At 43.3% G+C, this 17,632-nt stretch overlaps 1 protein-coding gene and 1 long non-coding RNA gene across 5 annotated transcripts in view; one reads left to right on the top strand and one right to left on the bottom strand.

Annotated features, from left to right (window-relative positions):
- LOC116806898 (guanine nucleotide-binding protein G(q) subunit alpha) overlaps positions 1-17,632 on the bottom strand; it is a 374,172-nt gene that overhangs the window by 131,493 nt on the left and 225,047 nt on the right. For all 4 annotated transcript variants that reach the window (XM_072923077.1, XM_032744725.3, XM_072923076.1 and 1 more), the window contains exon 3: positions 12,372-12,526. In XM_072923077.1, coding sequence (XP_072779178.1) covers positions 12,372-12,526 — 155 coding nt within the window. The remainder of the gene's footprint in view (positions 1-12,371; positions 12,527-17,632) is intronic.
- LOC116806902 (uncharacterized) lies at positions 1,514-9,406 on the top strand. Its single transcript, XR_004365962.3, has 3 exons — positions 1,514-1,628; positions 3,069-3,157; positions 7,212-9,406. It is a non-coding gene; the product is annotated as an uncharacterized lncRNA (long non-coding RNA).

Genomic DNA, 17,632 nt, shown 5'->3' with positions numbered 1-17,632 from the left:
GATAGGTCCACAACAATGACTTTCCAATCAGTGTTTCTGAAATGAAATCCTTTGGCAGTCACTAGGCGTGGCCGGCCTAGTGGCTGCCAAACCTTGTTAGTAATACATTTCACATTTTTATTTTTCTCTCTCCCCCCATCATAGTATCCACCCTCCCCCTTATTTGTTAAGAGAGAGGCATTGTCACATTTGTGTCCCACTATATTTATATCTTTGCGCGTAGCAGTGGGCACGCGCTGTGCATCTAGTTTTTTTGTTTGTTGATCTGTCTCTGGTTCTGGTTCTTAGGACAGTTCCTGGCAAAGTGTCCTGGTTTCTTGCAATGCAGGCAGATGATTTGTTGCAGCTGTTGTGATGATCTGGGTGGCTTCCTGGGGTTTGATGTAGCAGTGGCAACAGGCTGTAATTCTGCTGGTGCTCTATGACTGACAGGATTATCAAGCAGCTCTGCTTTCTTAGCGCAGGCCTCGATCATCTGGCCAAGAGTAGGTGCTGGATCAAGAGGAAGGCTGAGAAGAATCCTACGATAGGTCTCGTTGGCATTCCTCTGGGCCATTTCTTTAATCAACTCTGTTTGCACACTGGTGTGTTGCACCGGTTTTTCAACTTGGCTTCTCAAACGATCCACAAACTGCAAAAACTCTCAGAAGGAAACTGTTTGATGTTAATATAGCTGCATTCAACCTCAGTGCCTGGTAATTGATACAGCGTCTTTTCTGCAGCAGTACAGATTTTTTCCAAGACTGATCTAGATAACAGTCTGGTTTGTTTTTCTGGACATTGTATGTCTCCTGTCCCACACAAATGGTGTATTGTAAGGGGCTGGCCATCCATGACGGTGGCATCATAGGGTGTACGCTGTATTTCTTGCAAAACTGTTTCCAAAGCCAATTTCAACTTATTCTCCCATATCTCATATTCAGAGGATGTTAGTAAACATTTAAACAAATCAGTTATATCTTTTGGCACCATTTCATTTGAATTGAATGTTGCCCTCATCATACCCTTGAAAATCTCACTCGATCTCCCAAATTCTTTCTGAACTTTACAGATTTCTGTTTTGTCCCTGTATGGGAGAGGTTGGTATGTTCTTGTACCATTTCTTCTCCCTAAATAAACCACTGGAGCTATAGATGGTATAAATTCCTCGGTAGAGGCAGGCTTGTGTTCGTCCCGCGCACCCCCCACCTCGGTGAGGGGCAGCTCGCCCCCCCCTTCTCGGGCTGTCTGCTCCGCGGTGGAGACTCGGGCCCCGCCCCGGCTCTGAGCCGCGGGGCTGCTGTCCCCTGCCCCCGCCCTGCTGTGAGCCGCTGGGCTCGGAGGAGTGCAGGGGCCGGCCCCGCCCCTGTTCCCGGGGCAACCCGGGGGCTGGGACTGATAAGGAGGGTGGGGTGTTGCTATGGGAGATAAGCAGGCGTCGGAGGAGGGGAGGGAGGAGGGGGTGGGGGCGGAGGGGGTGGCGGAGGGCGGGGGAAGCAAAGGAATGCGAGCGGGAGGGGGAGTGGGGGGTGGAGCGGCCCGCGCCGGCAGAAGCACATGGCGGACGCCATTATCCGGCCGCGTGTGTTCCACAGACACTGCGCTGCTTTTTAAGACACACTCCGGGCTGTATTTCTCAGAAAAACAAGGTGTCAGAGGGGAATAAGGGGTGGGTGAGGGGTTTTCAGGGCTGGGGTATTGAGGAGGTGGGCAGGAAGGGGGAAAGGGAGTGTTAGAACTGTGTTTCTGCGTTTGCATGCTTTTTTCTGCTTCTAAAATCTTTTTCCGTGCTTGTAAAAATATCGGAATAAATCGAGAAACTTTATGTTCACCATTTTCGACTTTTAAAGTTAATATCTGTCCAATTTGATTCCAAAAAGCAAGCGAATTCAGGTCCTGCACAGTAAAATTTGGTATTTCTGTCTTTAGCCAGCACACAAAACGCAGGAGAAGCTTGTTAGGGAATGATACATCGTTCAAGTTATTGCTAAGATGTGTTAGTATACTCTTCTGTTGCAGTGAAATGTTAGTACCCATGATTTTTTATTGTTTCACTGGTCTAGTCTCCACCAGAGCTAATAACACAGCACGAATGATTCGAATTTCCCTCCGTGGAAAACCCGAGCGGGGGGGCACAGGGGGAGGGGCGCTCATCCCGCAGCTGGCAGGGCGGCTTCAGCCCTCTCGTCCCGTGCCTGTTCCCCACTGGAACGTGGGTATGCGCAGTCCACCGGTTCCCGCTTACTCGCAGTGGGGCCCTGGCTCACCGTCCCGCAAGCAGCCCCCCCAGTCACTTATGGTAACCTCTCCCCGCCAGGCACGGTCCCGGGTGCCGCGATCGGAGAATTTACCAAGCCTGTGACTGCGGGATTCGTCTGTGAAACCCTCTCTGGGGGTTCCCTCTCCAGTCGGCTCTTCCTGGGGTACACAGGCAGAGGTCCCCGACTGTCCCCCGTGACTCAAAGCTTTTAAAGGCAGCTAGAGTACCAGGGCAGTTGACTGTCCCAAAAGCTTTTGACTTCCACCGAAATAGGGGGTCCAGCTTCTTCGTGGGCTCAGAGCAGCACACGTTGGGGCGCCAACTGTTATTTCTATGGTTTTCCCCCCCTCCACGCAGCCCCCCGAATGACAGAGATATGGGGCTGTGAGGGGAGGAAATAGCAGGGAGAGGGAAAAGTATTCAGAAGAGGCTCCTTACCCAGGCTGTTGGAACAGCTCTCTTTATTCTGTGGTGTCCATGGAGAGCGGGGCAAAAGAGAAAGAGCAGGAAGTTTCAGGGGTCTATATAGGTTTTGGACAGGGTGGGCTCTCCTGGCTCCCCGCCAACCCCATTGGGGCAGGAGGGAGGATTCAGGGGTTATCATGATCAGAGCCACAGAGGCCCTAGGAAAGGGGGGACAAAAGGGTGTCCAGGAGCTCACCGTAACAGAGGATGATAGTCCATCTATGTTGGAGGTGTTGTCAAGGTTGAATGGGCCTATCTACTATATCCAAACCACTTACATAAAGAAAAAAAGGCAGGTTATTGTCATAGCAGATTATTTATTGTCGGGAATTAAAGGTCCTATTTTTTTCATTTGTCCTTCCAGTTGCAGAGAATGATGAGGAAAGAAACAGGAAGAGCCAGCTGAGCAATACCCGGCTTTGCGACTGGTGAATTTTGGGTTTTTAATCACAGGTCAGTCCATATGACTCTAAGCCTACTGGTGTCAAATGAGATGCATCTTTCTCAAAAGGGAAAAAGGATATTTGTGCAAGTGTTAGCAGGGGTCATCGTAAGAGCTTTAAACTAGATTTGAAGAGGTAAAAGGATAAAACCAGGCTTGCTATAGATAAGCCTGGAATCAGCATGCCAGTGTTTGAGGGACAGTGTGCTAGTGACATCCTTCAGTCTGATCCACTATATGTTGAGTACTCTGGAGTACATTTGAAATGTCCCTGTATTAATGTGCACAGAACCTTAGCCATATCAGTGGAGGTAGGGGATGGAGATCCATGCAGCAGCAAAGATGCAAAGGTTGTCAATGCATTAGAAACCATGGAAGCACCTAAGAACGCTAAGGAAAGGCTGTGGATATTGTCTACCTAGATTTTAGTAAACCCTTCAACATCATTGCTCACATCATTTTCTTGGAGAATCTGGCTGCTCATGGCTTGGATGGGTATACTCTTCACTGAGTAAAAAACTGGCTGAGAGACTGGCATCAGAGTTGTGGTGAATGGAGTTAAATCCAGTTGAAAGTTGGTCACAAGTGATGTTGCCCAGGGCTCAATACTGGGACCAGTCAGGTTTAATATCTTTATCAATGGTCTGGATGAGGGGATTTGGTGCACCCTCAGTATGTTTGCAGATGACACCAAATTGGGTGGGAGTGTTGATCTGCTTGAGAGTAGAAAGGATCTACAAAGGGATCTGGGCCAACTGGATCTATGGGCTGAGGCCAACTGAAGGACCTAGAGCACAAGTCTTATGAGAAGCAGCTGAGAGAACTAGGGGTTTTTAGTCTGGAGAAAAGGAGGCTTAGGGGAGACCTTATTGCTCTCTACAACTACCTGTCATACTGACAATTCAAGTTAAAAAAAACACAAAATAATCTGATTAAGTAGCCTTAAGTCATAAGCTTTGGTTAATTCCATTTATTATATTTCTGTTCTTTGGGACCTATTTCTTCTGGAATTGTATGGACCTACCCTTACTGAGGTATTGTTGGGATTTGGTGGGGGAATTCTGTTAGTTTTCTTTTTGCTAAAAACTGTACTGACTGGTGAGACTACCCAAAACAAGCAGTAATTTTGACCATGTGCTGGAAAACAATAAGCTCTGAAGGGCAAGGGAGTTTTTATGCACTTTTGAAAAATACATATAGCTTTATCATCTCCTAATTCCACATAAGCAAAATGTCAAAGTAGTTGTAGCAGGATTTTTTTCCAACATCAGAGTTGCCAGACTGAGACAAGCATCCTCTTTGGGAACACCCAGTACAGTAAATGGAATCAATTTCCACTAGAGTAACACAAGCTGTGAGCAAAGCTAAATGTAAAGTACTGGTTGCATTTTCAGAAATGTGGATGTTTGCATCTCTGAGCCTCTTTACTACTTGCAAAAAGTTGAGGCATGTTTACCAGCTTCCAGAATTATCTAATCTTAGTTTAAAGTAAAATAAATGCAGTAAAGCTAAGATTAGTAGGTGTAGAAGAAAGATGCACTGTGTTATTTTTATTCTTATCCCATCCAAATCCTACCTAATTACTTCTCTGAATTTATAATTTCTACATGGCTCAAAACCAAAATTAGGAGTCAGCTAAAAAACTAAAGTCATCAAATCTAAAAACAGTCATGCAAATTTTTTAAAACTTCTAAATGGGAAATGGGGTTAAAAATTATAAAGATATGAAAAGCATATTCAGTACTGCATAAAAAAAATCTTGAAAGAAATGCATCCAGTATACAGTTTAATGCAATCTCGCTTGCCTTGTCTGAATTTCCCTAGTTCAACTGCTTAATCTTCAGTTTTTCTACAGGAAGCACCATTACACAGCAAATTCCATGCCTTTGTTGAAACCTTCCTTTTAGATTTAGTATGTCTATTGCATGATAGAATAACCATGTGTGTATAATTTTAAAAAAATGCATTAAATACTGACTGGCATAGATAAAGTGGGGTAGGAACTTGAGGGAGAATAATATTTAATTATCCAAAACGTAATAAAACACAGGGAAGAGAAGATAAACTAATATCCTTAGTGCTTGTGTAACAACTAGAAAACCCTTGGTTGGAGGTACACAATGCCATAACTCATCTATCTAATGGGGTAGTGAAAGTGAAGTTTCTTAGCAAGGTTATGGCAAGTTTTCCAGTTACATTTTAAAAGTTTCCTATGGTGATGAGTCTTCACAAATTCTGCAAGTTGTAACACAAATGTGACATGATACTTCTAACAACTGTATCTTGGCAAAACTGTAGCTTCTCTTACCTTTAGACTTTGGAAAACCATTATATAATCAAACTGTTGACTAGAAACTTGTTTCTATTTGGGTTTAGGTCTGTAGAGTTTATATATAGAAAAATATCTAATCTCACCCAGCTATTATTTCAGGCTATCCACACGGTAGTGTTGGTTTGCATCTGTCTCATACTGTGAATGGTATCTTTGAAGCCATAAATGGAAGTGGTTTAATGGTAAATAAGTGGGCAAGTCTCCTAGATTGAAAAGCAAGATGTATTCTATTTGACATCTGTATGGCAGTTGTCTTGTGTTAAGTGGGCAGTTTGTCCTTATCTCTTACACAATCAATCCTTCCTCCGGGGAGACATCTGCTGATAATGGGCCATTGAGTGTCACTGCATGACTGATAAGAACTACACCATCCCATTGTGAGATTCTCCGCCCAGAGGGAGGAGCCAAGCATTCCTACCTGCATATAGTCTTACGTTCTGGCCCACCAATGAAGCTTTTTCTGCGCTGGATTTTCCCAGAGGAGCAGCTGCCTCTTCCACTGCCTCTTCAGAGGAAGACTGCACCCTTTTCTACAAGATCACCACTCCAATATAACCTACACCTGACACTCCAGGAGGACTGCAGCCACAATTGCAATTAGACTGCTACCAACACCCTGTCCAACAGGGTGTCAGTGTTGTTTTTGTTTACTGCATTGTTTATTTTATCTTTTTATTTTCTTCCTTAATAAGGAACTATTATTCCTGTTCCCATATTTTTACCTGAGAGCCCCCCTTAATTTCAAATTTATAACAATTCAGAAAGAAGGGGTCTACATTTTTTCCATTTCAGGAGAAGCTCCTGCCTTCTTTAACAGACACCTGTCTATCCAAACCTAAACAGTAAGTCACCCAACAATGTATGTGGGAAGTGAATAATATCTTTTTATAAGTTGCGCTCTTGACTTTAGTGCAGATACAAGTCTTGAAATTACTTAGAAAACAATATGAACATACAACCATTGGTGCAGCCAGTGGTAAGGGGAAAATATGGAATCCATTTGCTGAGCTACCGAGAGGTTCAAATAAACTCCCACCTTTCAGGAAACTTACTTTCTTAGACACTCCTCTCATCCCTTCTGGTAAATGCACATCTATCAGATGTCTTCTTGCACTGTACTAGCAGTGGATAGAAAACTTCAAAAGTGTTTCTAAGAATGACAAAGCAGTTCAGAAGATGACAGAATGTGCAACTATAGAAACAGGATATATTAGAAGCTAGCAACAGAATTTAGAAACCACAAAAAGTACAGGGAAAGAGATTTAGAAAGACAACATGTACTAATGGGGGGGGGGGGGAAAGCAATGCTGAACAGATTAAAAATACCACTATTGTAAAAATGCCGGGGCAAAAAACCTGACAAGACTACAGGAGAGATTCATGCAAGGGATGAAGGAAGAAGAAGGAGATTGACACATTTCAAGACATATACAAGAGAGTCGATGGCCAACAAACTATTTTTCCAGTTTTATTTATCAAGTCCAATGAAATTACTGAAATCTCACCAAGTCAGTAAGCACTGTATTCTTACTTCCTTTTAAGTGTTTTGTCAATCCCAGTAATAAATTTCTTATTTTTTCTGCTTTGTGACATTGGGACTTCAAGCTGGCAAATTTTGTTTAGATGTTTGTCATGGTTTAGGAATGGTACTTCCCAATTTAGTTCTCCCACCAAGATTCTCCAAACCCTACTGCTGTTTACTTGCTCCCCATCCCCCTCTTCTACCCCCACAGGTGTCCAGAAAGGAGAACTGGAGGCACAAAAGCCAAAGATCACGGGTTGAGATAAGAACAATTTCCTGGAAACATCAATGAGACAAGAAAACAAACAGCAACAGCAACAATATTAACAACAAAAGTGTGTGAGAGTGATTCACATGTAAAAATGCTCACTGCAGAACCCAACTGGATGTGATTGCTACCCCATCCTGACCACCCTGTCTGCCACACTTAACCAAAAGGAATCCCTTCTCCTCAGAAGGGAGTCCCTTCCCTCACCCGCAGCAATGATGTGAGATGGTATAGAATAACCTCTGGGCCCTGCCACGTCCCCTCCTGCCTACTGCAAAACCTAACCCTGTCCTGACTAAAATAAGGACAATGTTTTATCCCTAAATATGTATACTATTAATATTTTGATCAAATAATCAATTTAATCATATTAAAGGGTTAGCTATGATTATAAGTGAAGTATAAGGTATAGAAATATAAGGAGTGATGTGTTTGGAATGTGTAACCGCAGAAATCTCACCAAGAAGTTACTGGACCCTTATGTTTCAGTCAAGAAGCTATGGAGACCATCATGCTCATCAGTTATGCTACTTGGAAACCCACTACCCTTCCCATCTTGATTTTAATATTAAAAATTGCAATCAGTAGACCTCAGAAGAGATGACCAATGATTGTTTTAGGATAAGAATATTAATGAAGTTATTAACTATTGAAATTGAGGTTTTGGGGGTTTGCTTAAGTTAGCAATATGAATTAAGCATTTAAATTTTAGCTTGTAGAATTGTGTGTTGAATTTAAGCTTTTACTTAAGAAACCTCTGCCATGCTACAAAGGGCATAGGAAAATGCAAATTTCTGAAGCTTCTTGCATAAAGAACAATAGCGGGAGAAGACCAAGGAGTGCAAGAAACCTAGATAAAGGAGCTCCTCTTTCTCCAAGCTGATCAAAATTGACAGACATACTCAGATAAGCACCAAGGGACCAAAGCGCATGCGCAAAGGAGAAAAGTTCAAAAGTTCAATCATGAAGAAGACCATGGCCTTCAGCCTGAGAGACCACCAAAAGACCCCTGTGCGACCACCACCATGAACGACGCATGCTCAGAAGGGTGTGGATCTAATTACCATGTGAAGTGAGGACAAGCGGGGCCAGGGGTTGAATATGCATAGAAAAGTTGTGCAATGTAATGTATACGGAACACCTTTGTGAATAAAGATGTAGCCCATACCAAGGCTCAGGGCACAAGTTTAATGAGAGCTATCTCACTTGTGCCAGGCACTCACAATACATACCATACCCACTTAATAACTACATCAGGTTGTGGAGTCTATTTATTCCACGTATCGCTTCACTATTGGAACCAATCAATGTAAAGGTTAAATTTAAGAGCAGGCATGGTATGTATAGTATGTAAAATAACTTATATAACAATGATTCAGCAGAAAAAGTATATAAAATGGATAAGATTTGTTTGTTAAGTGTCCCTGGCACCCTGAATAAAGAAGCGTCTGCTTATTCGCATCAAAGGATAAGTTTGGATAAGTTTATTTCACCGTTTGTTGACATGAGGACTGTATTTTTAAATAATGCTTTTTTTTTTTGGTTTCTGCTAATTGCTATTCCTGGACTTAACAGATGTAAAAAAACCATTTGCAAGTATAAATATAAGAGAAGCTCATGTAAAGACTCATATATAGTGCTTCATAATTCTAATGTTTTATTACTTGCTCTAAAGCAATTTTTGCAGACCAGAAAATGAACTCTAATATTTTATAATTAAAATCTACAAAATCCTCAAGAAATCATGTTGTTAAATGGTTACATATACTGAGCTTTAAAAATTACCAATCAACTAGTATATTTCCCTTCTGCAAGAAAATGGATGAAAATTATGTTTCTATAGAACATTAATGATCTGTACTATTTTAATACTACTCAAAAGATCTACTCTGGTGATTATTTCACTAGAACTAGGTCAAAACTAAGATTCAGTACAATTTGATCTGAAGTGACATCAGATGCCTATTCCTTACTTTGGAGACTTATGAATTTCATTGTATTAATCTGAGGCAAACATTAAAATATATGTATTAAATTCAATTTTGAAATCAGAATTATATCTGTCATGGAATCAAAGGTGGGACATACAAATATAAGGAGCTCAAAATATAAGAAAACTCTGTTTTACCTTCTACTTACGTTTGCTGTTCATTTCAAAATTAAAACAATCAGAAAGTATAGTTAGCTTAATTTGTCTCTAAAATGTTCTTTTCCTACTTACATACGGTAGAAATTTTCACTTACATGTAATTTCCTATGATTTTTAGCTTTCTTACCATTGAAAAATAAAACACAATATTGTATATTTGGGGACACTGAGAATCCATACAATACAAGAGAGATTTTACTATATTTTGAACCATTTTGCACCAAAATATGCATATATAAGTAGTAAAAGTGATAGACTGTGAAGGTAATCAGCTCTATGGGACAGCATATTGCATAGAACTGTTGGTGTCACGTTGCCAGCCCCTGGGCTGAGTGACAAGGTTTTTGACCAATCAGATCTCTCATAAGACTGCAGGCATTTCAGACGTCCAGGACCTGAAGGAGCATGAAGTTCAAACCAATGAGAGCACCCAGACTGTGTCTTTCAAATTCTCTATATAAGGGAGGGCGTGGAAAATAAAGCTCTCTGTGCCACACGAACATCTGGGGTGAGTGGTGTCTGTCTCTTTGCCCCTCACCTTCCCCCCCCCCCCACATGTGACCTGACGTAGAACAACAACCTGTATGAGAGGCTGATAAAGCAGAAGCAGAATGTGGTATGGTAATTACAGAGCATTGGAACCAATCTCATCAGACCTAATTCAGGCACTAGTCACTCTCTAGCTGCCTAAACTGTATCAGCAAGGTATTTTAAAGTTTGTCTTGACTCAGTCAGGTATAAAGGATTGTGCTAGATAAGGACCCTCAGGCTACTGCGCAGATAAATCTCACTCCAGATTTTTGTTTTCTGTACGGCCATGTTCCATTGACTGAACCTTCATGATGTCTTTCAGTTCCTTCTGTGTTTTCCTCAATGAGAGGATGCCTTTCATGCCAACCTGACATGGAGACAAGAACAATATATTATGATTGATTTCCATAGGAAATCTAAAAGTTCCAATGGACACCATGGAAGGTTTTGAAACAACTTTAATATCCAAGTATGCTAACTCTTTTTCTAGTGGGCAATACCAAAAAGTCATCCTCCTCTACCATCATCCTTTTTTTTTACCAGATGAAGAATTTTACCAGAGCTCTGTAGTATATTACTCAGAGCAACTGAATTTCTTGAAGATGACATTTAGACAATGCTCAGGGTACAATGTTAAATTCCATTGCTTTTTTAAGCAAGGAAAACAGATGTTCAAGGGCATTGAAATTTTTATGAATTCAATAGAAGTCTACCTTTGATTGCACTTTCCTAGTAATAATGTAGGATTTCAAATTATCATACACTTATGTTTTGAGAAACAAACACACACATAATACAAAACTAGATTCACTACCTTCCTTACAGTAGTCTTTGCACTCACATTGTTAAGTGCAGGTTTGTGCTGAAGATGTATGCTGTCATGGTTTGACACTGGCACAATGCCAGCGCCCCCATGAAAATGCAACCTGTCAATTGAATGCTGTGAAATGCGATCGAGAACAGAGCAAAGCAGGCCTAAGCTTAATAACAAAGGAAAAAAAAAAAAAAACTTTATTAAGCTACCACTACTACTATAAAAGAAAAAAGAAAGAAAAAAACACACACACAATTCAAAATGAAAACTTTTCAAAAAATTCCTCCTCCTACCACCCAACTCCAACAAACCACAGCGAGACACATTTGGACCCTTAATCAAGTCTTCACCTTTCAATTTAATCAATACTGAGTCCATCAGGGGAGAAAGGAGTCTCCCTTGCACCATAGACCCCCAGGAAACACAGCTGCCACCTCTTGTGTTTCCATGTCACACATGGCACCGCCTGGAGAGAATCTGCCAGTGTGACACTCCCCTCTCCATATCACAGTGCTCTCACCACCGTGCATGGACAGAGACTGCTTATAGGGCTCCTTTAAGGATGCTTTGCCAAGGACCAACAGGAACAACAGTCCAGTGTCTCATTTTAGGACTAGAGTCCCCCCCATTTTCCCCTGGGGCCGAGGGTCCAAGAACAGAGATCTTCTCTGAAGACAGGGAGCATCATCACACCCTCCTCAGCTTTTCTCTTTTCATTCCTGAACTGGTAGTTGCTGAAGTAGGTCTCATGGCTCACCATTGCATCCCCCTAAAATGCAGTCTCTCTTAGAGGAGAAATTGGTTCACTCTATGGCTAACAAGAAGAGTCCAGCCAAAAGCCACTTCATCATCTCCCCCCAACCTTCTTTCCCTAACATCTGAGGTCACAGGCTGTCTCTCTTTCCTTCAAATTGAGGAGAAGTAATATTTCACAAAGCCTTCATTTCCCAGGAAAGGGTTAAAAGTCCCGGACTCCCCGGATGGCTGAAATCTCGGCCCAGGACTCCATCTCCCGTCTCCCACACTGGGCATCTTCCCTCCCGCTTCTCCTTCTCCTCTGCCGGCAAACTTCCAGGTGACTGCAAGCTCTCTATCTCTTTTCCCTCTAGGTTGGGGAGGGGGGGGGGAAACAAAGACATCTCAGACGTTCTCCACCCTTCCGTCCGCAGGAGCTGTCCCAGCTCGGTTCCAGACCCTTCACCCCCTGGTCTACCTCTGCAGGCCGCATTGGTCCCCTCCCCCACCCAGCTCGTTGCTGAGCAGGGGAGGTCTGCACTCTCCAATGACCTGAACCAAAGAGAGCGAGTTCTCCTAGGAATTCTGCTTTTAACCCCTCTGTGTTCTCAGAGGCGTGTCCACCTTCAATTGGTCACCCCAAGTGTCAGTATCCAAAACCGATCCCTGACTGGATTGACCTCTTCCTTCTGAGAAAATTCTTTTTCCGTGTCAAACCACAACATATGCACACACGGATACTTCTACACACACCTAAAGAAACTGTACGTGTAAGTACACAAAAAATATAGTAGACAAAGATAAAAAATATGAATTAATTTGTTAGAAAGAAAAGAAAAGAAGATACAGTTTTTTGTAGCCACAATATACTTACTATTTTGTTGAGTCTGATAACTGATATTCTCGTCGTCTATCATAACATTCCTGGATTCCAGGGTCATTCCATAAATTTCTCAGTGCATCTACATAGGGGTTCTCAAAAGTTGACACCTTCTCTACATCGACTTCTCGAACTAACTGTGCATGAGCCTAATTTGAAACAAAGAAAACAATTAAATTTATTACATTTTCTATGTTTACAAATATTTAATTGTCTCAGATTGAAAGGTGTAGCTGAGTGTGTATTCTATTGCCCTCTGTTAGAGGTGGGGCAGTTATCTTCTGTTAATTGGGCAGTTTTCTTTATCTCTTCCACAACCAATCCTCCCTTTGGGAAGATATCATTTGTTAATGGGCCGTTGAGTCTCACTGCATGACTGATAAAATTACATCATCCCATTGAGAGATACTCTGCCCAGAGAGAGGAACCAAGCATTCCTACCTAGATATAATCTGAGATTTAGAACACCGCAGTCAGCCTTCTCCCACCAGATTCCCAGATGAACAGCCTTGTCCCACCAGATTCCCAGAAGAGCAGGTTTCTTTTCCACTGGATTCCCAGAGGAACATCAGGCCCATCTACACCACCACTGGACCTTCAGAAGAAAACTACACCCTTCTACAACATCACTGCTTCAACAGAACCACATTTGTCACTCCAGGAGTACTGCAGCCACCATTTAATAGGAATGCTACCAAAATCCTGACACACAGGATGTCAGGTTGTATTCTTACCCTGTCACTGTTGTTTTCAATTACTGTATTTTTATTTTTATTTTTCCTTATGAAGAACTGTTATTCCTACTCCCATGTGGGAATCCAGGGCTTCCCTCTGGCTGCCCTGGCAGGTCTGGGACCCTGGCAGGGGTCAAGAACCCTCCTGTACAGAGCCCCAAGAGACACTGCCTGTGATCTCTGTCCATGGAGAGGAGTTTTCAATCTTACAGGATGAATTACAAGCTCTGAGTGTTTGATAAGAGTAATAATTAAGTGTGGCACGGGTGCAAAAGTAAAATTTTAGGTTTCTAGATTAAGGGTTCAGAGGAGACAAGATAGAGGAATTGGGTGTGTCTTGTCCTTTTCCTCCTTCTTCATGCCCTCCATGTTTCACTGTAGTGTTGGCATTTTTCTATTGGTTTAGGGTGGGGACACGCTGTTCAACATAGATGATAGATATTAGCACATTATTGTAAATATAGTACACGTAGTTTCTGGTATATAATGTTTATAACATCCCACTGAGGGGCAGGGCCCCGCATGCTGCCCTGCAGGACAGACCTGCGTCAGGGCAGCAGAACATGTTATAGATAAGCAAGAATAAACAACCTTGAAAACAGCACAGATGAATTATGGCTTCTTCTTTAGCAACGGGGCAGAAAGACAGAGACTTTCTACAATCTCGGAATCACCAATACCCACAGATTCCGACGCTCCCATATTGTTGCCTGAAAGCCCCTTAATTTCAAAATTATAATAATTTGGAGGGAGGGGGCTTACATTTCACATTTCAAAAGAGGCTCCTGCCTTCCTTAGCAGACACCTGTCTTTTCAAACCAAGACAGATTTTGGCATCCAAGGTGAAGCTCGAGGGCATTGAGAGAAAAAGGGTTAAAAAAAATAACAGCTCTTAAGTAACCTAATGTTTTGTGTGCTGGATATAGAAAATACCTTGTCACTATGTGGTCTAGCTTACCCTGGTTCGGGTGGCACATGGTAGTGGCTATATTTCTCCTATTTTAATGCCCTTTTCTAAACATGGTCCTATAACAAAGGCTACTGTGGTTTTTATTGTGTTTGCTTCATGGGTTAATAAGGTGAGGAATTCATGGATTTTTAACTTCCTCTGCAAGGCCAGTACATGGATTAAGAGCTATCACACACCAACTGTATGTTTTTGGGGTTACTTCAATAATGGTACCTACTGTGAGAAAATGACACCGGAGGAAATTTTCTCCCGACCCTTTAACCATCTCTTTGGGTCTGCCCCACCAGTTTTTGAAGGGTTCAAATCTTCTCTAAATGCTAATAATATCATACAGTGGTTGGTGATGCTGATATGCCTGTTAAGCCTGTTCTCTTTGGCATTCAGAGATAAGAGAAAATTGACTTGGATAACCTCCCTGACACCTACCCCAGAAAGTAGGAATGCTACTCCAGAGCCTGACCCTGCCCCACAGCCCATCTCAGAAATAAACCATCCAGATTGTGTGGGGGTTCTGGTACAGGAGATATATGAGATGGGCCAGATGCTAAAGCAGTACAATTCTTCAGATGGTGGGAAACCCTCCCCCTGCCTCAAAGAGGGAGAGCTTAATGGTGCAGCAGTGGAACCCACAGACAATACAACCATCCAGGTTCCAGCTGAATCGCAAGGGTAGTCACAGCCAGCAGCAGTAGCCCCTGTGGAAACAAGGAAGTCTAAGATGAAATCAAAGCACCCAGATAAGGATAAGGATAAGAATGGAGGGCCCTCACAACCTGCAGGGGAGCCAACAGCTGAGATCATCACCAAGTCCCTGACGTATGAAAATCCCTGTAATCTGCACAAAGACATTGTACAAGAGGGACGTGAGGCTTATACAACCTGGTTACTTCGGGTCTGGGACCTTATGGGAACAAGTATGCAACTAGATGGTGATGAGGCAAGGAATTTGGGACCCTTGACCCACGATTCAGGTATGAACCAGATTTTTGTAAAGGGAGCCAGGGTCCCTGTGCCTCTGGGAGCAGATTTTAATGTGTCAGAGAGAGGTTTGTCCACAGGGAGAGAATGCAGGGACACCATAATAGAATGCGCTAGAAGACCCTTGAAGAAGGGATCCAAAAGCTGAGAGAAGTGGCAGTATTGGAGGTACTCTTTGAGAGGGATGGACAGCATGATAATGACCCCGACAAAGTCAGGTGCACAGGGCAAATGTTGTGGATTCTAGCAAATCTATGGCCATCCCAATACACCAACTTCATTGCAACAATTAATACTGATACCAACCAAGAGACAGTGAGTTCTGTTGCCAACAAGCTTAGAAATTATGAGAGTATGATCAATGGCCTGATGCAGGCCCATGTCTCTGCTGTAATTAGGAGCCTCCAAGAGGAGATGAGGGAGGAGGTGAGGAGGAACAGTTCCCATATCACACCAGTGCAAGTCACAGGCCCCAAAGTCAGAGCCAAACGTCCCCTAGCTAGAGACAGAGGGTACACCCCCCCAGCTGACCTGTGTTTCTTCCTGCATGACCATAGGGAAGACATGGGAAGGTGGGATGGGAAACCCACTTCTGTCCTGGCAGCACGGGTGTGTCAACTCAAGGAGGGAAACTCTAACCGGGCGAGTTCCACCAAGGAGCCTCAACCTCCCATGACCAAGCTTTTGGGTATGATCTGTAAGATCCCCTTGAAGGTACCTCTAGCATGTATGCCCAGGAAAGAAATAATAACCAGGATTAGAGGGGCCCTGCCTCTAGCCAGGAAGAGGCATGGGAAAACCGAATATTTTGGACAGTGTGGATCCGATGGCTTGGCACATCAGAGACACAAAAATATGAAGCGCTAGTTGATACAAGTGCGCAATGTACCCTAATGCAAACAGGACATGTGGGGGCAGAACCTGTTTTCATTGCTGGGGTAATGGGGGGATCACGGCAATTGACCCTGTTGGAAGCCAAGGTGAGCCTGACTGGGAAGGAGTGGCAGAAACATCTTATTGTGACCAGCATAGACTGGGCATAGACTTTCTCTAGAATGACTATTACAAAGACCCAAAGGGACTCAGATAGGCTTTTGGCATAGCTGCTGTAGAGGCAGAGGACATTAAGCAATTGAACACCTTGCCTGGACTATCAGAAAACCCATCTGCAGTAGGACTCCTGAGGGTGGAAGAGCAACGAGTACCAATTGCCATCTCGATGGTGCACCGACAGTAGTATCAGATGAATTGAGATGCCGTGATCCCCATCCACAAAATGATCCATGAACTAGAGAGCCAAGGAGTGGTCAGCAAAACCCATTCACATTTCAACATTCCCATTTGTCCTGTGTGAAGTCTGCCTTGAATTAAGTGACTGCACCACTGAGTGCTGCTGTACTAGACATGTTGGAACTACAGTAGGAGCTGGAGTCCAAGGCAGCAAAGTGGTATGCCACTACTGACATTACTAACGCATTTTTCTCCATTCCTCTGGCAACAGAATGCAGGCCTCAGTTTGCTTTCACCTGGAAGGGCATACAGTACACCTGGAACCAACTGCCCCAGGGGTGGAAATGCAGCCCCACCATCTGCCATGGACTGATCCGAGCTGCACTAGAAAAGGGTGAAGCTCCAGAACATCTGCAGTACATTGATTATATCATTGTGTGGGGGAACACAGCAATGGAAGTATTTGAGAAAGGAGAGAGCATCATCCAGATTCTGCTGAAAGCCAGTTTCACCATCAAGAAGAGCAATGTCAAAGGACCTGCCTGAGAGATCCAGTTCCTAGGAGTAAAGTGGCAAGACAAACAGTGTCAGATTCCCACTGAGGTCATCAATAAGATCACCATGATGTCTCCACTGACCAGCAAGAAGGAAACACGGGCTTTCCTAGGCGCCATATGTTTTTAGAGAATGCACATTCTTGAGTACAGCAAGACTGTGAGCCCTCTCTACCTAGTTACCTGCAAGAAGAACAATTTCCACTGTGTGTCTGAACAGCAACAAGCCTTCACCCAGATCAAGCAGGAGATCACTCATGTGGTAGCCCTTGGCCCAGTCAGGGCAGGACCAGAGGTGAAGAATGTGCTCTACTCTGCAGCCAGGAACAATGGCTTGTCCTGGAGCCTGTGGCAGAAGGTGCCTAAAGAGACTTGAAACTGACCACTGGGATTCTGGAGCCAAAGTTCCAGAGGTTCTGAAGCCAACTATACTTCCACAGGGAAGGAAATCTTGACTGCCTATGAAGGAGTTAAAGCTGCCTCAGAGGTGATTGGCATGGAAGCACAACACCTCCTGGCAACCTGACTACCAGTGCTAGGGTGGATGTTTAAAGGAAAGGTTTCCTCTACCTACCACGCCACACACTCCACATAGAACAAATTGATTGCCCTCATCACACAGTATGCCTGTATTGGAAACCTAAATTGCCCTGGGATTTTGGAAATAATTACAAACATGCTGGAAGTTGAAAACTTTAGTCTTACTGATGAAGAGCAGGAACAAGTGACACAGGCTGAAGAAGTTCCACTGTACAACCAACCACCAGCAGAAGAAACACGATACGCTCT

The sequence above is a fragment of the Taeniopygia guttata genome, chromosome W, assembly GCF_048771995.1.
Source record: "Taeniopygia guttata chromosome W, bTaeGut7.mat, whole genome shotgun sequence".
In the NCBI taxonomy this organism is placed as follows: Eukaryota; Metazoa; Chordata; class Aves; order Passeriformes; family Estrildidae; genus Taeniopygia; species Taeniopygia guttata.
The sequence above is the reverse complement of the archived record's forward strand: the minus strand, read 5'-3'. Positions and strand labels throughout refer to the sequence as shown.